General features: G+C 37.3%; 1 protein-coding gene across 1 annotated transcript in view; it reads left to right on the top strand.

The window, feature by feature from the left end:
- Positions 1-23,595, top strand: part of LOC136712643 (transmembrane protein 132C) — a 167,919-nt gene that overhangs the window by 83,961 nt on the left and 60,363 nt on the right. The window contains exon 3 of the mRNA XM_066689323.1: positions 1,281-1,424. Coding sequence (XP_066545420.1) covers positions 1,281-1,424 — 144 coding nt within the window. The remainder of the gene's footprint in view (positions 1-1,280; positions 1,425-23,595) is intronic.

Genomic DNA, 23,595 nt, shown 5'->3' with positions numbered 1-23,595 from the left:
TGGCTAGGCCACTCCAGGACCTTAATGTGCTTCTTCTTGAGCCACTCCTTTGTTGCCTTGGCTGTGTGTTTTGGGTCAATGTCATGCTGGAATACCCATCCACGACCCATTTTCAATGCCCTGGCTGAGGGAAGGAGGTTCTCACCCAAGATTTGACGGTACATGACCCTGTCCATCGTCCCTTTGATGCGGTGCAGTTGTCCTGTCCCCTTAGCAGAAAAACCCCCCCAAAGCATAATGTTTCCACCTCCATGTTTGACGGTGGGGATGGTGTTCTTGGGGTCATTCCTCCTCCTCCAAACATGGTGAGTTGAGTTGATGCCAAAGAGCTCGATTTTGGTCTCATTTGATCACAACACTTTCACCCAGTTCTCCTCTGAATCATTCAGATGTTCATTGGCAAACTTCAGACGGGCCTGTACATGTGCTTTCTTGAGCAGGGGGACCTTGTGGGCGCTGCAGGATTTCAGTCCTTCACGGCGTAGTGTGTTACCAATTGTTTTCTTGGTGACTATGGTCCCAGCTGCCTTGAGATCATTAACAAGATCCTCCCGTGTAGTTCTGGGCTGATTCCTCACCGTTCTCATGATTATTGAAACTCCACGAGATGAGATCTTGCATGGAGCCCCAGACTGAGGGAGACAGTTATTTTGTGTTTTTTCCATTTGCGAATAATCGCACCAGCTGTTGTCACCTTCTCACCAAGCTGCTTGGCGATGGTCTTGTAGCCCATTCCAGCCTTGTGTAGGTCTACAATCTTGTCCCTGACATCCTTGGACAGCTCTTTGGTCTTGGCCATGGTGGAGAGTTTGGAATCTGATTGATTGATTGCTTCTGTGGACAGGTGTCTTTTATACAGGTAACGAGCTGAGATTAGGAGCACTCCCTTTAAGAGAGTGCTCCTAATCTCAGCTTGTTACCTGTATAAAAGACACCTGGGAGCCAGAAATCTTGCTGATTGATAGGGGATCAAATACTTATTTCCCTCATTAACATGCAAATCAATTCAAACTTTTTTGAAATGCGTTTTTCTGGATTTTTTTGTTGTTATTCTGTCTCTCACTGTTAAAATACACCTACCATTAAAATTATAGACTGATCATTTCTTTGTCAGTGGGCAAACGTACAAAATCAGCAGGGGATCAAATACTTTTTTTCCTCACTGTATATATATATATATATACACAGACATGATGAAATACCTGTCCTGCTTTTTTTTAAATGTCACATGTTGGGGATTACACTTGTTTTACATGGAGTATCAATATTTCTTTGAACAGGGTGAAGTTAAAAGAAGGGGTAACATTCCTGGGAGCAAGACCCAGTAATCCAGGCATGTGGACAGTCAGCCAGGACACAAGGAGTGAAGGGCACAGAGTGATTACTCTCCACTGCCGAAGGAAAGAATCAAGTGCAACTCAGAGGTAGGTATCTGTACAATCCCTCATCTAGTAAGGAAAACTGTATTTTGTATTGTTCTCAGCTGCCAATCTTCTTAGGCACTCTGGATCGAATGGTAGAAATTCATTTGTTCATGGCAGAATATGGAAATTTGTTTTTAAATTTGTTTTGTAGCTGTACTTTCCATTTTGCCGCTTTCTGATCAATAGCAGTGTCGTTTATGAGTAGTTGCTAGAATCTTCCCTGCACCTTCTCTTTGCCAGTGATGTAGAAATGTCAAATAAATGCTGGACTGTATCACGTCCTTAGCTCCTAAACAGAAACCATATAGTCCAGCTACACGGTCATCGGAAGAGACAGCAGAGAAAAAGGGAAAATGATGAGAAATTGTGCTGATGATGTCATAATTAGCAGCTTTGCAAGGTGATCTAACTGCCTCCTGTGGCTTCAATGAAGCCTCGTTCCTGAAGCAAAAAGCTTGCCTGACCACTTAACCTCGGGTCAGCGAGGTTTGGTGTTGCTCATTAAAGCAATCACCCCGCAGTCCCCCAGGATACATGATTCACAGGCACAAGTCTGAAGAAGCTCGAACACAGGGGCAAACTCCTGCCAAAGGCAACTTTTAACTAGCAAGGGTCTGAATATTATTTCCTTTGCTTGCCACAAATCATTGCTATATAGGTTACACGGTATGATCCAGCTTTTCCAGCAGTATTGAACAAATCAGAATGTGGATAAAATAAATATATTCTTTCACTGACCTGGTTTCTGCCAGTCCTGTCTTTTCCAATTCTTTTTTATTGTATTTTTTTATTTCATTGGTATAAAGAAGCCAATTTAAGATATCTTGGTGAGTTTGTAGCCTGCTAACTATTACAAGAGCGTATGGAAGCGAGGCCCAATTTGCTAGTGAAAAAACACTTAAAGGAAGGATTTGTGCTAAGAAACTGCAAAAGTTAGTAAACTTAACTTTTATGATATGCTGCAGGTCAGAAGTTTGGGAACACAATATGATGTTCATACTGAGTAGAGGAGAGCACAGAATTGTCGTTCTCCGTTCCCTGGATTCCTGATATATAGACTTGAGTTGAAGCTAAAGTGATGTTTACTTGTAGATCCAAACCTTCATATTTCTGTTCAAAATGCAGAACACGCCAATGCCGTGTCTGTTTAAAATTGCTTTTATAGACTCAAAATCATACAAGAGCTGTACATATTTTTGTTGATTGTTGTTCAAGGAGGAGAAATAAAACGGTCAATAGTACTCATCTAGAAGCATGTTAATTGTGTTCCTTAAGCTACAGTACTTCATGGACATCTCCCCCCTTGTCTGGTGAGAGAAGTAATTGCTTTTTTTAAAGTTTTCTCTGAGCAAATTGTACATGTTTATTTTTCTGAATGTTAAGTTTGCTCTACAATATCGTGCCTTATTTTGGTTGATTTAAACATTTACATTAAACAATTCCTTATTTATAAAACAGCAAAGCATAAAGCTATTTTATCATTGGTCTATTATATATTACACATGCTGGAGAGGTACACTGAGTTAGTGATGGAATTTCTTCTCTCATATTTGTGGTTCTGTTTATGTATTAGCAATTTGTACTATTCTGAAATGTTCAGCATTACATTAACCTGTATATGTTCAAATATAATGTATGCGTATATTTATTTTTCAAATCCACCATTCTTACAGCTAGTTCTATGATGAAAGTCCACTTAGTTGTGTTTTCAAGATTTCATTTTTGTGTCTTTGCTAAATTGGTGTGTGACAGACTCCTCTGGTGTGCCCTTTGACTCCCTTCTGAAGAAAGATTAAAATCTGAGAAAGTACTTTACTCTGTTATTCTTGCCCCTGTCTGTGAACTGGTAACACAGTGACAATGACCCATGAAATCACTGGGAACAGCAAAGGCAAAGTACATTTTCGTCTTAATCTGCCCAGGCTGCACTGAAAACACTGTAAATGAGAGAAGTTGCAGATAGATTTCAGCCCTTCTGTAGTCATGATGTTGAATGTGGAAATTAAAATCACAGTTATGTTGCTTCCTCACATACAGCAACTTATGGAGAAGTATTTTGTTATATATTTTTTAGTTGTAATAAATCAGTAAAACCTGACAAAACCCTTGTGATTAGGAAGGTGTACTAAACCTGTTTTTTTTTCTGTTTTTCTCTGTTTTTTTTTTCCTATTCTTGGCATGCATCTTATTTCTTGCCCTGGTAAAAAAGGGGTTACCGGCCCATCAATCGCAGTCCCTTTATTAACATATTTACTGCCTGCTGCCAAATACTTTTAAATCTTTTGGTCATTTCCTAACGGTATTTATATACTTTAATTAATCTCATAAATAAGAAACCGATTCCCGGAATGAAAGAGGGTTGTGATGTTAATTAACTGGAGATCCTGTGCCTTTGTGTGTTTTAATAGTTTTTCTATGGATCAGGAAATAGTGTTAATAAATCTAACTTCCAGTGACAGGTGTAATTTTACGGATTAGTGAAACATGCATGAGGGCGAGTAAACTTTCTCCGCAAAAGCCCAGAGCTTCCATGCACTTATGTGGGTTTTTTAAGTCTTTTTGTTTGTTGTTGTTTTTTTTTTAATTCTGTAGGAATCAGAATCTTGTTAGTTGTTTATCATAATGAGATTTGTGTGCAAGTATTATCTTCCCCAGCAGGGTGTTAATTTTTAATTTTGTGGTCAATTTTCTGTTTGACACAATGTGTGATTATTTTCAGTTTAGTGTAGCCTTGGGTATCTGACAGCATTAAATAACTGCCTTCCCAGATGACAGCTTTTCGTGGCTTTATGATTGGGTCTTTACTGCAGCTGCTTTGTACACTAACAGGCGGTTTAGATTAAACAGTTTAGCAAAGAAATAAACAGTCCAGTACTCAAATTGCAATGCATATCTTAGTTTGATGAGTATACGAATTTGTGCCTGTAATAATTCTGCTAACAAATCAATAAGATGAAATGTTTATTTCAACATTGTATATAATAATACAATATGTTCAAATAAACGTTTCATCTTATTGATTTGTTAGCAGAATTATTTCACATGCTTTTATTCAAAACTTCAGGTCTCTGGTTATCATGTTTGCACAAATAATACAGTAATATTATCTGTGTGTAATTGTTAATGTATGTCAACAGAAACGGGTTTTCAGATTACCATAAGAAGTGTTTTTAATGAGGCTGTAGCTGTTCCAACAAAAAGGCTTCCCTAATCTTTTCATTGTGCTACCATGTCTGGTGACAATCACCATACATCACAGTTGTGCACACGCAATAGGTGATATTCCACAGTGAAAATTCCCGTGACAATGACAAATTGTTTCTGCTTGGCACAGGGGGCTTTATTACTCCTCAGTGGAATTATGGAATGATTATTTGCAGTTGGATGAACTTTTTTCATGACTATTATAATTTGATGCTGTCACTGTTGTCAGTGCATAACAGGCCTAAGTATAAGATTGTTGAAATCATATGAAGGTAGTTTGAACACCAAAAAAAGTTTCAAGTTGTAGTCAGCGGCACACCCTTGAAGAGATATACTGCTGATGAATACAAGCCACACACAAGAACACCTGAGAGTTTATTAATTCACATGCCTGAGAAAGTGTGTGGCGAGGCATTAGATTGAAAATGTCACAACAAAGTGACATAATTCCTGACATTTACTGACACGGTAACCTGTTGCTACAATAATGATAAATAATGTGCTGTAAATACAAGTGAGGTATTTGCAGCATGTACTGCATGTATATCAAACCCTTGGTTCTGTTATTGATTTAAGTGTGGGAATAAGGGGCTTCCAGAGACAACATATTATATCTAATCCTGGCCTGTTTGGCTCTGTTGCTGGACTCATTTCTAATCCCCCCAGCTGTCATCGGGGCTTCATAAAGACTCCTAAGAAGCTGAACTTAAGTCTATACATGATATATATTTTTTCCTCCTCTTTTTTTCTTCTTTGTATTGAAGCTCCTTTGGAGGGATTAGATTCAGCTGCCTCATCTGTTGTGCTGTCATCCATTTCTCTTTTCCTCTTTTTTTAGGTTTCCTTTCTCTCTCTTTTTTCTGGTTTCTGTTACTTACTCTTTTTCATTGTTGGGGGAGACAGGAGAGATCACATGTGAATAGACAGGATTGTGATCCCGGGTCGGTCAAGTTGTACTGTAGCTCATGTGTTCTGGTTTATTACATCTTTTTACCAGGGGAAATTCAATGGGGTTATTACCTCCGCTGTGTTGCTGCTCACCCTTGGTTTATTAAGGTTTTGCTTTTGCACTGCTGTTGAAAGCACAAAAAAACTGTTATTGTCCCTCCCCCCCTCACACACACACATCTTACCCTTAAAAAAGATTGCAACAGTGCAAACAGTGTTTATTGAGCCATGCCATGTCGGAAATGGTACATCAGTTAACCTCTGATACAGCCGTGGCTGGAGTCCTGGTAAAAGCCAGCTATTTTCAGTTTCTTAGAAATCTGCCAGATTTGTACTCAAATTTTCCTGTGAACATTACTCTTTGGGAAGATACAATGATTAAAGTTTCTCCAGGCTTTATATTGTTCAGATATATAAGCAGTCTTGTAAAGTAGAGCAATGATGCATAGTTTTGATCACAGCCATGATAATAAAACTGTAATTGTTCAGCAAAAGGCTGAATCAGTTATTATAATAAACAATGCAACTTTTTCTTTTTAATCCTGTTTTTTGTATTATTATTATTATTATTATTATTATTATTATTATTATTATTATTATGTATTCAAGATTGTTTTCCCTCCAGCTTCGACAGCTGAATGGTTTTGTAGAAGACATAATGCCTGCTCGTTTAGAGTTAGACTCTAAAAACTATTTCATAACCCCTAGCCATCTGAACTGACCTGAAAATTATCTTCTGCGAGTCTGCTGAGGAAACAAAACAAAGCAAACATCTGTAATGTATTGTAATGTAATGTATATGTAATGTAAGAGCCTTATCTAATGCTTAACAATACAAGTTTTGGCAGTAGTTTATTAGTAGATTAGTTTACCCGAAACAGCTATTGACAATGTGTGTTATTGCTTTTATTCTTTAAAGCCATATTTTGGCAATAGGAATTACTGTGACCTTTATGGAACTTTATAATTTGTCCTTATTGGGACACTCGGATATCAAACACTAGCAATTATATTTTATTTCTATGCCTTTACTAAACTGGACTGAGCCCATTTCCAGACACACTTCAGTTACCAATGGTTAGTAAAAGAAGCTTTAATAAGAAACACATAGTTTAGGTGGGACTTACAATGCAGTGTGCTTGGTCTGCGCCTTGGTCTGTATGTTTGCCAAAGACACTCCCCAGATCACACAGCATGTTCTCGGTATGGCTGTACAACCAGATCTATTCATTAAACAGGATTTAATTTAAATACTACACAACACTAAATTCCAGGAGACTTCCAAAGATGATGTCAAGTTTTAATTAATATGCTTTCAGCAGCCCTTCAGCTCTTTCCTTGGATTTCAATCACATTCAAGTCTTACTGCCTGAACTGTTTTACTTCTGGTGAAATCATGACTACTTCTTTAAAAGGTAGAAATATTATTATTATTATTATTATTATTATTATTATTATTATTATTATTATTATTATTATTACATTATTATTATTATTATACAATAGCAGCCCATGCCCTTCACCAATCATATGCCTGGCCTGTGACTCCTCCTGTAGCTTGTGTGACTCAGAGACCACTTTGTGGGATTAGAATGGAGGGAGATGGCCATTAAAACCATGGCATTAAAAATGATCCCCCCCACCGTCATTAACCTCTCGAAGCAGATCTTTCTCCTATTGCCAATATAAAAGCAATGCTTGCGGGTGCGGTTCGTTAAGATCAGCGACCTGATGCTCCTCCTTCAGAAGCATTAGTTCATTAATCCTTCTGGCTTTCCAAGGACCCAGCCCCACTTCTACAGTCTCACCGCTATTATTAAAAAAAAAAAACATTCCGTTAGGTCAACGTTATATGGAGTGGAAATAATCCTTTCAGAACAGTGCAATCAGATGCTCAACTCATGGTGAAAGGTTATGGAGCGGAGCTGAGATTTAATTCATTCCTGTTCAGGCACTAAGGTGTGCAACAGTAATTCCTCTATATATTAATATGCACATTCAAATATGAAGACACAAAGTTGTGAAAAGTACAAACGCAAGTGTATGTGGTATGATATCTAGAAAGTTACTCACTTTATAATGAGTCTGTACCCCAGAACTTATTGCAAATTAATTCATAGGGACAGGACCTGCGTCACAGATAGAGGGGATATATCCTGTAATTCTACACACCAAACTGTATGTAGACTGGTCTTGTGTGGCAGAATAGCCTAGAATACCCCCACTATGAGGGGACTGTTAGAGAGTCTACTTTATCTAGAATTGAAGAGTGAGTGCCTGTGTACACTGTGTAGGATTTGTTATTGTAATTTTGTGAAAGCAGAGCAGTTTGATGCTGTCATTTCACAACAGATCACTTGTAAACAGGTTCAAGAGCCTCTCTGAAGTCCCAGATGATATTCGTTCACCCGCAGCTACCTGTACTGACTCAGTGATGCAGAAACAGTGAATTGGAGATGAATTAGTCATGGAAGTCACAGGGTTTTTGCTTATAAACATGTTATAAATCATTTGATAAATGGATTTATTGAATAGCGGGTTCGTTGAACATTTGTTGGACTTCATTTATAGTAATGCCTGTAAAAAACAAATCTGTTCACTTCAGTTAGTTTTCATTGTTATTCATTATTCATTCAACTACCGAACAGTGTATGTGTTTCTTTACTGGCTTGTGCGTGGTATGGTTAATTACACATGTGATCTACAAACATTTAAATAAAGCCTGATCAGTGTGTCTAATAAGTGTTAGTGGAATTCATTGTCCTATGGAAATAATATATTAAAAATGGGCAGATTGTGCATCTTTTTCTTAGTGCATTGGTTTTCATAGAGATAACAGTGGGCAGGCCTGTAAACCACCTTTAAAACTGTGTGTAATGTGTGATTTCTTTTCTTTGCTGAGGTCAATAGAAAATCTGAAAGGAGCACAAAAATGTAAGACAAGATATTTTCCATCCCCAGCATTTGATTACAGCTATCACACGCAATTACTCGTACCTGTGTCCTTGAAATGGTATACCTGATTGCCAATGAGCAATGGGTTACTGTGACCACAGACACATTCAAGTAATATGGGGGCGGGTTTCAGATTGCAGTGGGAGATGTATTGTCTAAAGGACCGATGCATGGTTTATCTAGCACAGAGGTCCATAAAAAATCCCCGAAATACAAATCTGCCCTCACTGAAAAAAGAAAAAAGCAAATTCTGTCAGTAATCTATTCATAGTTTTCTTATGGAGGTATGATATAATAAACAGTTTTAAAGGTTTACAAGGGTTTATCAGGTTAACTAGAGTGAATTCAGGAAATCCTCCCATTTCGGGGTAATCTCTTGACCTGGCAGGATTTTCCCAGTGGTTTGTACTGTATTGTGTCACGAAGAGGTAAAGTGTTTTGTATTTTCCCTTTAGAAATAAATTCCTTCCACTGACACCAGATACATTTTGCACTGACTGGAAGTAAAGACAATATCCTCGTTCTTTTTACAGTTATTGTTGACTAAACAAATACTACTTACAAAATTGGTATGTAGTTGCCTGCCAAGATTTATTTGTAATATATTTATTACAAAAATTGGTTTATTGTGGCCCATTCCCCTGTGGCATTCCTTTACAGCTGCCAACATACAATGCATAATGTTCAAAAATGCCCCGTGGTGACTTTATTTATTTTTAAATAAAATTATCGAAATTGTACAGTCTGTTCTCATTTTACACAACGTATCAGTAGCTCGGGGTTTGTGAGAGGAAATCAGACCCTGCTACAAACCGCTGGTAAGTGAAAAGACCTCATATCACACCCTAATGGTCACGCTTTCAAAGCACTGTATGTTGTTGCATAACAGTTTTTATTTTACATGTATACTACAGAAGAGCTTATTGTGTAGGGTGGTGGGAAAGCTAATAAAACAAACTCTGCCTTTAACATTTCCTATCATAATAATAATAATAATAATAATAATAATCATAATCATAATCATAATAATCATAATAATAATATGGATATGAATACTATCTTGTTGTTGCCCTGAGTGTGGGTTTTGTTTTCATTGTTTTAAACTTAAAATTAGCATTGGCTGATATTAATACAGATGAAGAATGTAGTCCTTGTGTATGCTGGGCTTTTTAGTTAAAAGGAAATATTTCATATAGACCTTTAGCCTTTTGTTATGGCAAGAAAAAGCAAAGAATGTTTCATCATTGTAAAGGATTATATTCTTTAGGCTTCCTTAACACTGGCTGCAATATTACCATATTAAAGGTACAATCCATCAATTTGAATGTAATTGTATCTGGTACATGCAATATCTAAGCATCCGCACATTTTGAATTAGGTTAAAATGAAATTAATTCAAAATGTGTAGGTATACCTCATCAGCATCAGTAATATTACTCATTTAAATTAAATAATCAGATGTTGTGCACATGAAATAAAAATATTGAAGCTCCTCTTGAGATTAATTCACCAGCTAATATACCTTTTGAGTCCGCAAAGGAAATAACCTGCCATGTAAATTATTTCTCTATATCTTACAGTTCTCAATTCATTTCAGAATACCTCAAGTAATATTTTGTACATTTGAAGCTAGCTCAAAAGATGAGTTATTACAATTTGGTTAATCGTGTGCAATCTAATATATTCCCAGAATTTCTCATGTTACACTTGATTAATCATGCTTTTGCTGTTTTTTCTTTTCTTTTTAGTCCCTTTATTTGACCTGGTCTATAAACCAGTGATAAATTCAAGTATCTATTAAGTGAAGGCCATTTATTTCACAGAAAATAAGCAGAGGGATATCAAATAATATGTCATAGTAACAAAGGACTGAATCATGAGCTTTGGGAGAAGGATATGTGAAACTATGAGATTACGAGAGCAGAGGTTACAGAAAGACTGTGCATGCCTGGAAGACATGTATAGCATACAAACATTTCTCCATAAATTAAATGTTTATTTGGAAAGCTGCTCAAGAGGAGTGTCCTGTTTTTGATTACTGAGTTGACCGCCATCAGTTTACAGTACCTGGCCGCTACTTCGAAAACCAAACTGCTAAAAAGAAAACACACACACAGGCGCTTTGCTTTTTATTTCTCTTCCTAGACTGCAAAGAGGCTCTTGGAAATAGATATGGAGGCTCTTTCAGTGTTTCGGAAGTGAACTTTTGACTCTCGCTCTGTCTCCGAGTTAAAGAGCTTCATTCACTGTCAGAGAAAGTGAATTCCCATCCTATTACTTTTGGCTACAGAGGTTAACCGATGGAACTGGAGGCTCACTGATGGAATAAAGTAAATACCCAAGCACTAAACGTTCCTCTCATTTCCCACCGTGCACCAATTTCACAGCCATTTACTGGTCCTGGCGTTTAATCACTTAGGAGATGGAGGTGTACTGCATTTCTGTGTTGACTCCTGAGCACCGTGCTTCATCATTAGAGCGCTGCCTCCTGTGGGGGTTGGAGGGTCTGCTCTTAAGGCAGGGCTGTGCAAAATGAAATGTCACATACTGTACATGTCACTCTCCGCTCTGTGTAAAGCCTCAACAGCTGCCAAGTAGCCGAAGCCATTTTTGACAGTGATGTCATGTGAAGCGAAAGAGAATTGCTGTTATATAAAATAGACTGGAGAAGGTCAACATAATAAAAATGAAATGAGAAAAATGAATGAATTAATAAATAAATAAACAAATAAATAACATTTGACAGTCTAATTGACCATTTTGTTACCCAAGGGGATTTTATTTTGGGTGGGGGGAATGTTTGGCTCCTGTTCAACATAAAGGATTCCTTCTCATCCAAAAACTAATTTCACAGTGCAATCTTATATAAATGAGTTATAAATTGCTGTGTATATAATTCTGGCTAAAAAACACTTAATCATTAAAAGCCCCTCACCAAATTGGATTCTTACTTCGTTCGAATGTCATGCAAATTAAATAAATATAAAACGCTCCAAAAATAAACAAAGCCATTTATCTCCAAGACATTATCACTACTTTAATTAATAATGCAAATCATTATTTTAATCAAAGATTGCATTGACCTACCTTGTTAGAGTCTCGCCTGTAACCATTTTTGTACAATACTGCAAACTGCCGTCCCTGGTGATCCCCATCTTGAATTCGTTTTTTAATACCTGCAGGCAGTTTCTAGATCTTCTTAATACTCTGTGGGTATTTGTTTTTAAATATTACATTAATCTTGTGTAATTTCTAAATATACCATGGTAGCTTTATAAGAAAACAATCAATCTTATCCCCCCAAAATTATTATTTGTTTGCGGCCTATTCCATTCCTTTTTCTTTTTCAGAGGATTGAGTACCCCAGAGACAACTTTGCTTGATGTTCTCTGTCTTGTGTGTAGAGTCATGATTCATCTACAGTGTCTTTTATTTAGACATTTGTTCTGTGTGTTAGCACTGAATAAGAAACCAAACTCATTGTTTGTTTATTTTATTAGTGCACAGATGTTATGACTGAATGGATATCACCATGGCTCAATGTCTAATGTCTTCTGTATGGGAATATTTTGAAAACTATAGAGATTTCTTGAAGGCGAGGCTGGACACTTTATCTTCCCTTTCTGTGCAAGGTTACAGTTATACACAAATATGATGTATATGTATTATTGTAGCTGTTTGTCTTCTACTGAGGAGTCGTTATCACATAAGAAGAGTAAACAGTGTAATGAGACTTCTTGGCTAGACTTCTCTACTAGAAAAACAGATTTAAAATACTGATGCTTTAGTGCTGAAAGTTTTCCTTCCATTGATATAATAGCCATTTATTTAAATTGGTTGTTTTAGTGTTTTTATGCACTCTTGTTCTTCCTGTCCTTGTCCTTGTTGTTGTTCTTCTTGTTCTTCCGTATCTCATCTTTGCTCTTTTTCTAGTTGTTCTCCTCCCTTTTCTTCTTTCTTGTTCTTCTTGTTCTTCCTGTTCCTTTTATTGTTCTTTTTAGTTTCGTCTTCTTCCTCATCTCCTTTTTTGTCATCTTCTTCTTCCATATATCCTTTGTCGTCTTCTTCTGCCTTATCTCCTACTTTGTCTTCTTCTTCTTATGTCTTCTTATTCTTCCTTATCTCCTTTTTTTGTTGTCTTCTTTTAGTTCTTCTCCATTTTCTTCTTTCTTGGTCTCCCTGTTCTTCTTGTCCTTCCTGTTCTTGTCATTGTTCTTCTTCTAGTTCTTCCTTATCTCATCTTTGCTGTCTTCTTCTAGTTCTCCTCCCTTTTCTTTTTCTTCTTGTTCTTTTTAGTTTTTTCTTCTTCTTGTTCTTTTTAGTTTCTTCTTCTTCTTGTTGTTCTTCATGTTCTTGTTCTTTTTAGTTTCTTTTTCTTCTTCCCCCTCCTCTTCCCAGTATTATAACAGCAGAATAATTTCCACAAGACCATTGTCAGAACTCCTGCTCTCTCTGCTGAACAACAATGAAATGTGAGGAATGTGCATTCTTACCATCAATCTGTACCCATTAAGGTTAACTGCCTTTATGTAAAATAAGGAATTAATTCTAGTTAAGGTGGAAGACGTGTTTTAGACAAGAATAAAACTGATGATACATCAAGTGTCTTCTGAGAAATCAACGTATTCCAGGGAAGACTGAAACTGCCACAGGGGACAGAGCAAAGGCGTCAGTTCTCTGCGGCTATAGGGGCGGCAGGCGACAAAGACGTCTAAGCCGTCTGAGTCTCAGCAGGCTACTGAGTGCTGCAGAGCTGAGCTTACCACAGCTGTGAGAGAGTAGAAAGACTATTGAACATGCAGTGTGTTTGTATTTGCCCAGCCAGTCATGCTGTTAAATATACACACATAATGTTATTATTGAAACACCAGAGCAGAGCAGTTGATATGATAGCAAAGGGAGTCCTTAGCAGTGACCTAAAATATTCAGCTCAATACATGCCGCTTCTGAATAGCTCATTCGAAATGTGTGTCTGTTACATATGAATAAAACCACATATGAGTCAGAATTTCAAAGTATCAGGCAATGATATATGAAGTGAACTGAGGATTGATGTTTGAGGTAATTGATTTAGACCCGTAGTTCAGGCAAAAACACATTTTATTTGAAGTTTCTCCCTAACATAGTTTGAAATGCCCCCCACACGAGGAGATTGGTAAACATATTCATCTGATGTGGTAGATACTATGCAGTGCCTGAATGAAACCAGCTTGAAGATGCGTCTGGTCTAGATGCTTAAAGAGACGCAACGGCAGAACTCGCCAGACTCTAGAGGATCACGTAGCGTCAGAGTGAAGCTAAGATGAATAAGGTCCAGACACTCGAGTCAGTGTGGGTGTGTGAGCTACACTGACAGAAAATAAGACCAGGAGGTATTGCCTGAGAATTGCTGGGGCCTTGACAGTGCTATATTACTGTAATGATTATAAACCAATAACACATTTCTGCATTTTCTCCACTTTTTTTTTTGTCCAGGCAGGAAGGATCTATTTTAAGCACTGGGAAAGTTTGAATATGAATTCAGATTGGACTCATTATACAAACAGTGATATTATTTTGGATGCAGTGGGTTACGTAGGTTGTATTTAAGAATGTCAGCAAATGCCAGGCTGGTACAGGTTCGTATTGTGTTTTCCCCTTGCAGCAAAATTAAAATAAGTTATTTTAAAACTGCTGGTTCTATTCCAAGGCACAAACATCTTGTATTGGGAAAAGAAAATAGAAACACTGTATGTTTAGAGAAAGACAGCAGTTGCTTAAGCTACATTCAAATATTTTTTCGTTCAGCACTGTTTTTATTTCCCTTTGCCTTGACCAGTGTGTACTTTTCAAACGTTTTTAATTAATATTAGATGTTGCTATTGATTGTCTCTTTCTGCTGTTTTCTTGTATCAGACAACAGAGTCCGTTTCCCTAGGGCTCAATCCAGACTGAGCGATAACCTCAACTGAACTGAAAGTGATTTAATTCTTATTCTAATTATCCTGCTGAACTTTCTTTCTTTCTTTTTCTTTCTCTCTCTCTCTCTCTCTCGCTCTCTCTCTCTCTCTCTCTCTCTCTCTCTCTATATATATATATATATATATATATATATATATATATATATATATATATATATATATATATATATATATATATACCATAGATTTTAGTTCCTCCTGTGTCTCTCAAATTAATGAAAGTCTAATCATTGTAGTGTTGATAACAATAAACATTTAACAAAAGGCCTCATTAACCACTTGGACAGGCACGCCCCATGTGAGACAAAACTACAGACATTCTCAGAAATGGAGTAATGTTTATGGCCAACAAATTCTCTCCCCTTCATGGTGTTAAGTTATTTTCCAGCAGAGCCTTATGGTTTCCTCAGTGACACCTATAGGAAAAGTGCTGTATTGCTTGACAGCAGAAGCCCAGTGCTGCTGTGATGTTTGTTAACTACAAAAACGATTGTAAGAGGTGGACACTTCAGGTTATGTCAGCAGTCCTAAGGCGTTCCTCTCTCTCAGACACAATTGACTTATTCTTTCTTTTTCTGCACAAAATGAGTCAGACTATACAGAACATGCCATTTGGCAATCAGCAACAAAAAGCCATTATTGGGAACTTTCCTTTGACCCATATTGTATAGCTGCTGTAATGTTAAACTAAACAGAATATCTTTGTACTTGAGTACTGTAATCTACAGTATGTCCCCCCTACGTCCTTGGGTGATGTTTTATGGATTTTAAGCCTTGGGATACAATTTATAAGGATGTGTACATAAAAAAAAAACAAGTGCAACTCCTCAGGGAGAAGGAAAAGTTCAGGGCACTTGTCAATTCTCTGTGTGCCTCTAGAAAAATCTTTTTTTTTTTTTTCTCTTAACAAAGGAAATAAGTAGAATTCCGTTCCTTCCCATCCATGCCCTCCCTGGGGACGATATTGATGAACTTTCACACTGAATGTATCTTATACAGTATCTATCACGACTGAATGATCAAACAAATCCCTGGACCGTAGCTGGCAGGCCAGTTATGCTGTGTCAGTCTATCCCGCATCCTGGGGCACGGAGTTATTGGCAGTCACTGGGCTGAACTGTGCGCATGGGACTGGGAGCTGTGATATATATTGCAAGGCAGCTCAGACACAAATCAATGTCAATCTGGGAGCAGCCATCATTCGCTGGCGATGTGACCGACAGACAGTGCTGTTAACTTTACGCTCTGGCAGACGGCAGATTTTTTGAGAGCTGGGAGCCAGAAGGCTCTTTAATCTGGAATTGATGTCACTGCTTCAGTGATCAGTGGAGAGGGACCCAGGCTATATTAAAATGGAAATAAAAGATGTGTTTTCTTTTTTCTTTTTTTTAATAACATTATTCTCAACTTTTGGAACCAAAAACATTCAAGGGTTAATACATCTTTATAAGAAGCTGAATAGTAATCCTGTAGGTGTAATGCAGCCATTCAAACAGGCACATATGCTTGAAGGAAGAGAACCTTTACTAAAATGTGTAATTTTTTTTTTTTTTTTTGTGTGTAATGGGAACACAATTCCTGTTAAAAGTATATATTCTGCCAAAGATTCATCTTGTTTTTGTTCATCCCTTGGCATTTTTTATAGAATGAAAAGGTACCTTAATATTGCAGAGATACATTTAAGAGGGTTTATAATCTTGAATCCCATGCTAGTTACAAACTGAGTTTGATGGTGGTAGAGATGCTGGTTGATTTTGTGCATACAGTTATTATACACTTTCTTGTTTTTTGATTGAGCAGTACATTCTCCTTCCCATCAACTCAATCAGTGTTGGGAGATTGTGTGTTAGTCTATTTCCCCTATTAGTGACAGAAGAGTTTACCTGTATCTACTATATCCATATTTGTTAGACTTGTGTAAAAGCTTTAAAACCATTTGAGTTCAGTTCCTAGTTCTTGTGTATCAGATTTTATTAGGTTTCAGCATGACAATATATAAAATAGTGGAGGTCATCCAACTTCGGTAGCCATTTCAATTGTTTGTAGCTGTTTTGTTGACACCAGGCCAATTGTACAGCAAGAGCCTCCCATCCTAACACCTGACTTTACATTTAAAAGCATTATTTATTTTCTTTTTGTTTCTGGTCTGCCGAGACTGAAGGTACCACTTGAAATTACTTTTTCAATCTCCCTCTTTTTCCCTTTGTTTTGAGAGCAATGTATTTTCTAATTAGACCTGGAAACAATGTTATTTCCATTTAATCAGGCAATTAAGTATTTCATTTTGAGCCCAGACCAAATCAACTGGCAAATAGCAAATTATAATCACAGGACCCAATGGTGGCTTAGTTTCACAGGAAGGTTCTACCTTCTACCAGATACAATCAAATATTTGTTTTTAATTTGCCATTGATTCGTGGATCGAGGGTTTTGATTTGGTCCAGGTACTCGTTTAATGTTCTTTGTGGACAGCTCTGATGCTTTAATCAGGCACTGGGTTTCGTTTTCTAAGTGCATGTTAGTGTTCTTTGTCAAATAATTGAAATGGTTTATGTGTTACAGTAACCGTCCCTACAGTTTAAAAATACTAAGTGAGATAAAAACCGGTCTACCACGGAAAATAAAGATCAGTGTGGTTCTAAATAAAGATTTAATTCTTATAAACCAGTGCTGTATAGGTTTTATATACTGTTTTGTAATCCTTTGTTGAATTTTAATATGATTAAGTACATGCAGTTTCACAGTGGATGCCTTTGGATAATTTGCACTCACAGAAAAACAACAATCCGCAGAAGATAGAGACCACTAGATGTCTTTCTCTAATTTGGATGAATGGAATGACTTTAAAAGAAAATGTAAATTCTCCTTTCATTTTCTAAGTACAAAATTAATAAGCAATAAAACAAATAAATCGGCAGTGTGCCCGAGGAAGGCATTCATATTTAAAGGTCCTAAAGTTTTTCCTCACATATTCTCTCAGGGTATTTCTTCATGCTGCCTTCAATGCTTCTTTCATAATGTACCATTAACATGAGATCTACTATCTATAAATAGATGAATTAGCCTTTAGGGGCACAATGCAGTCTTAACTGTGATTAGCAATTGTTAAACAAGAAAATACAACAAACATATGCATTGATGAAGCGCAGTCAGCTTTCAGAATATTTATGTATGCAGTTGTAGTGCAAAAAAATGTATATATATTCCTGAGGTACTAATGACATCACTAATCAAAGGTCAGAGGTCAGTGGCACTCCCATTGTCATTCTGTATCCCTTCTATCTTTGGAAATTAATACTTGTGCATTTAACTTCACATAAACAGTTGTTGTTATCAGGAGTGTTTGAATATTGAATGAGTACAATAGCGTGTTTCTATGAAAGTTTGTGGCAATCTCTGTATTTCCAACATACAGTCTGGGAGAACAAGAACAATATCCCTGGTCACTTTTATAAATCAAGTCACTGACTGAGGCATAGCCAATACCAGGTAAACTGATCACAAGCATATGATATTTCGTTTTACAAAACACACAGCCCTGAATGTTGAGTTTCCCTAGAGTTTTATGTATGTGTGTCTGTAAAGATTTCTTTTTTCTTTTTTCAAGCACATTCCCAGATAGGAATATAGTAACCCTTCACAGACAGAAACAAAATCCCATTCAGATAGCCATGGTCTGAGAACTGGTTGATATAGAGCAGGGGTGTCAAACTCTGGTCCTAGAGGGCCACAGGGCCTTCTGTTTTTTGCTCCAGCCCAGTTCTTGGTTACTAATGGTCTAATGCTGAAGTACATTTACCATAATACATCTCTCCAGGCTTTATAAAGTTCTGTGGTTGCTCCATCTTGAGTCACCAGCATTATCAGCAGTAAAAATAAAATCAAAATATCTTCACTAAGCCTCAGTGAGAAACCAGAAGACACTGTGGCCCTCCAGGAATGCAGGGTGACACCCCTGTTATAGAGATATCATTAATCTGATTCTTAAAAGATTTTAGAGATGCTGAATTTGTATCATGGCCTGAGTATAGTTGAAGTATAAACTGGTGGGGGGGCTGCCTTTGGACCTTGATCTTAACCTACATTCCAGTTACGGTCCTGCTCTTTGGTCTGTGTGTGAAGTATGTGGATGATGACTTTGTCGGTGCCCTTCAGAAGACTTGAATCAAATTTCCCTCAAGCCTGTGTGGTTCTAGACTGCATATGTCTTGACTGCAAAGTACATACTTACAGTGCCAAGATTAGCCTACGCTGGACTTCATGTGCGGCCGTTCTTGTCATGCGCTAACTCATGCTGAATCTCAGACATGCTGTCCAGACTTCGTAGGCATCAGTGTGTGTGTTAGGTGATCAGTGTTGCATGACAAATTTAATAGAAAATCTAATTTCCTCCCTGTTTTTAATATACACTGTGCCATTTGTGTTTAAAACCCTTTAGATTTGTGCCCAAGCTTCATTATAATAGTATAATTAATACCTCTTAGGCTTTTCTTGATAAGCTGAAATAAAGAAGAATGAAAAATAAATGATTGATTTAGAAGAATCTAATGCATATTAATATAACAGTTTAATTCTACTACAGTAACTTATTCCGAATCTAATTGCCAGATCTATTTTACATGTAACAGGAGAATACGATAGATGGGAATTCAATTCATCTTCTTTTCTTTTTTATCTAAAGAATCCTTTTAAGATGAGAGATTTGTTGTAGATTCAAATGTTTGGACATACATACACACATTATATATGTATGTCATTATCCTATTTTTGGAGCCATTTGTTCTAAAATTCAAACTAAAAATTAAAATCAAGACTATATAAATTACATTTATCCATAGTTTACTTTAGCGTCACTTTATAAGTCAGTTCCTCTTTAAAGTTATTTTGGAACCAGATTAAACTAGTTTTTTTTTCACTCACCAAAGCACTTTTCTCTTTTCATTGCTAAGGAGTAATATTTTGCTTTCCAGACGTATCACCCTGTAAGCAGCAGGAGATTCTAATCAACATCTGTCAAGTCCGTCATATATCACTAGAAATGTTTTATTTTTTTCCAGTTAAACGTCTGACCTGACGTTCTTTTCTTAAAGATTGTAAACGCAAAACCTGTTTTTCTTTTTGATTTGATATGTTGATCAGAGACACCTGCATTCATACATCATTGCTTCCTCGATCTTCCATTTTCAATGGGATACAGTTATTATGAATAATGGTTATAGCTCTTGACCCTTGCCTATAATGCAGAAGTCACTTTAAGCTTAAACTGAATTGTACACCTCCTGCAGCTTCCCTTTGGTATTCTTCTGTTCCTCATGGCTGGGGTCTCCTCTTTGTATTTCACACACCACACTTCCCTCAGTCTGTCCCCATAAAAGAACACCAGCAGTTCATAATGGTGATTTCAGGGCTGTGATACCTGCAACCATGCCACCTTGGGGCCTGATCCTGTCACATCTCATAAACAAAGAAAAGACTATGCCTGGTTAACACTGGGATAGAAGGACTCTGAGGATTTTCTTATTTTTATTTTTTTATGTGGCCATGCACATAATCACAGAACTCAGACAAAGGCACTTTGCTGCTGACATAGGATGGGATCTTTGTGTTTATCCAGCATGCTATAAATGCACAGTGTCTGTAGTTTGCATGCCTAATTTACAGCATGCTTAAGAGCTGAAGTATGACCATGTTGTTGCAATTTAAACAGATCTACTGAGATCTACAAAGCTCTGTTGTAATAACTGGAGTCAGCTTTATTAATGATCAAACAATTCTTAATGAACTTCATATACTTAGATGTCTTGTGCAAACTTTAAGCTGTATGTCCGCCAAGAAATACATAATAATAAATAATAATATAGCAGAACTGATAGTGGATACATTTGCCTTGTGTGTTCAACAGACGTACAAGTTGTTCTTAAAGTTGTGTGACACACACATACAAATACAGGGTTGAAAACCAGTTAACGAGCCGGTAGTGATATCCAATGATTCATAATTCAAGAAAAATACGCATGCAAATAAATAGGAATGAAAACATGCTTTGTAGACCAATGTGGCCAAGGGCGGCAAATGTACTCAGCAGTGTCAGGTAGCACTTTGATGAGATGTCCACTGTAGTATGGTGTACATTCAGCGAGTCAGTGCCTCTAACAAGTTATTTTTATTTGCCAGCTGCGTCACATCATCTGTTTTACCAAGGCAACCGTTATTGCAGCGTGCCCATTTGGATGCTACAATTCAATATTCTGTTTTATTTTATTTTTTTGCAATGCTGTTCGTGTAAAAGTGGGCCAAATGAATGGCACCAGACAAGCCATCCATCATGCGTATTAGTTTAACATCTCAGAGGAAATGATAGCTGGGAAGAAGGATATCACAGCTCACATCCCACTACTTCATCTTCTAACTTTGATTTTGGTGAAATATTAGCTATGCCTCAAATCAGTGTCATCCAGAGACCAGAAGACCAAACCTTTTCATTTTCCAAACCACACTCCTCTCCTCGGCAGGAACAAAAAATGCTGAGCTTGTGTTGCAGGCAGCACAGCCAAAAAAAAACCAGACATCTGCATGTTGTTTACTATATCTATAACACAGTCCAAAATATATATGTTTTGTTATTGTTCCTTTGCACGTTGATGAGATCATAAAGGCCTTTTTGTGTGTTATGTGTCAGTTTTCAAGCGTGAAGTGTTCAGTTTAACATCAGTGTTGTGTTAAATTCAAACATGAAAGCACGTTCTCTCCTCCTACACACCACAGAAGAACATTTACAAGTAATCTGAAGCTCAACAAAGAGGAGCCCCATCCCTCAACTACCACACAAGTTATGTAACTTGCAAATAAATAATTGTAAGCAACAAATAACTTAATACTCAAATTTAATACAAAAGGCTGTTTTGGATGGATATCTTACTCTTAAATACATATTCTTAACAGATTATTTCTCAGAGATTGATGCCTGATCTGTCCACATACAATACATGTATTTTTTTGCAATATGTTAATATAATAACACGTCTAGCATTTTTATGAGGTCTACTTACCATTTATTTGATAGTTACCTGCAGTTGAATGATGGATACTTCCATGTCATTATAACCCATGTCGCTTTGGCAAAAGGTTGCTGCAATTTTGAACAATTTATAAATACACTGTCACTGCAGGTGTGCTGTGCTGGCACTCATTTTATCATTCACTGACAATGCCTGCCAGACGTTCGTTTTGACGTCTCTCTGAAGTGACACACTTCATTTTCATTTGAATTGCAGGCTCATTTGCATATGTTAAAACCAAAACAAAATTGCAATTCAGAACACAGTTGTTAATTATTTAATTTTCTTATTCAGATATTCATGTCCAATATAATAACAGGTAGCAATTTGACATGTAAGTGTTTATAAATAAACTCCTTTTTCTGTTGGCTGGCTGTTTGACCTCAGCGCTTTAATATACTAGATGGAAAAATAAGATTGCCTGGTTGACCCTTTTTGCCAAGGGTGTGTAATTCAGCACCAGTGTAAGGAATCAAAGTGGTGTGGGATGAGGTTTGATACAGGCAGGCTAAACTTCACCACAATTTTCCGTAACTTTGGAGTTTTCTCCATCCTTTCACTTGTAACTCCTCGCTGTTGAGTCATTACCTTACTGTATCTGTAGAATGGATGTTAAGATGGTCTGCCTTTTACATCAGAGTGTTTCCGTGGGATTTTACATTTTGACTTTTGTATTGGTTCTCACGTGTTTTGTCCAACCCTATTGAAGTGCTCTAAGGGGTACAGTAAGCGCAGGACACTCCTTTTTCCCCAATGGCTAAAGCTGGGTGGAAGATAGAGCTGTTCGAAATGGTTCTGTCAATAGAGAAAAGCCACTGGAGACCAGAGTGTGATTTGAGCTGCGCCAAGCTCCTCGCACAGCCCTCCGCCTTTGTTGTTGTATCAGCAGATCTTCTCCCAAGTGATGAGAGGAAACAAACCTTTCACATATGATTCTGTTTTCTTTTCTTCCTTTCTTTCATTCTCTCTCTTTCTCTCGGACCCCTGTATCTTCTCATATAAACAACCACAATCACAGGATTAGGACATTGAAAAGCATGCTATTCTGTTTCTAGTTTACTTTGTTATTTTGTACTTGCAACAGTAACAGAAGGTGGCACTCTTAAAAGTGCCCTCAGCCCTTGGCACTATGTTAACTCCATTATTATATTTCATGTCTGCACTGTAAGGGCCCTGTTACACAATGCAGTATGTTACCAGAGACTTTCACCGCATTGCTGAAAACCTGCATAATAAGGCCTTCTGTAATGGACATCTAAAGGCCTGCAAAATTAAATTCCTCAACAGCTTAGTGAAATTTAAGCTGGGTTTCAACAATCAGAATTGCACATTTCACACAGTGCTGTGCTTTTTTTAGTTGTGTCCTATTTTCTCTCCTGTGTATAGAACTGATTCAATTTCACTGATAAAGTATTGTTGTCGGAGCTAACGAAATTGCAGCTGTACATGAAAAGACCCAGTATTAAAAGAAAACAGATAAAAAAATAAAAAAACTCAAGAATGCATAAAGGGAAGAATAAATGTAATGTTGAGGTTGTTTAGTCTCTTATCCAAAGAGCTACACTCACCTAAAGGATTATTAGGAACACCTGTTCAATTTCTCATTAATGCAATTATCTAACCAACCAATCACATGGCAGTTGCTTCAATGCATTTAGGGGTGTGGTCCTGGTCAAGACAATCTCCTGAACTCCAAACTGAATGTCTGAATGGGAAAGAAAGGTGATTTAAGCAATTTTGAGCGTGGCATGGTTGTTGGTGCCAGACGGGCCGGTCTGAGTATTTCACAATCTGCTCAGTTACTGGGATTTTCACGCACAACCATTTCTAGGGTTTACAAAGAATGGTGTGAAAAGGGAAAAACATCCAGTATGCGGCAGTCCTGTGGGCGAAAATGCCTTGTTGATGCTAGATTTCAGAGGAGAATGGGCCGACTGATTCAAGCTGATAGAAGAGCAACTTTGACTGAAATAACCACTCGTTACAACCGAGGTATGCAGCAAAGCATTTGTGAGGCCACAACACGTACAACCGTGAGGCGGATGG

This window comes from Amia ocellicauda, chromosome 17 (genome assembly GCF_036373705.1).
Source record: "Amia ocellicauda isolate fAmiCal2 chromosome 17, fAmiCal2.hap1, whole genome shotgun sequence".
Taxonomy (NCBI): Eukaryota; Metazoa; Chordata; class Actinopteri; order Amiiformes; family Amiidae; genus Amia; species Amia ocellicauda.
Note: the sequence above shows the minus strand (reverse complement) of the source record. Positions and strands in the feature narration are given on the sequence as shown.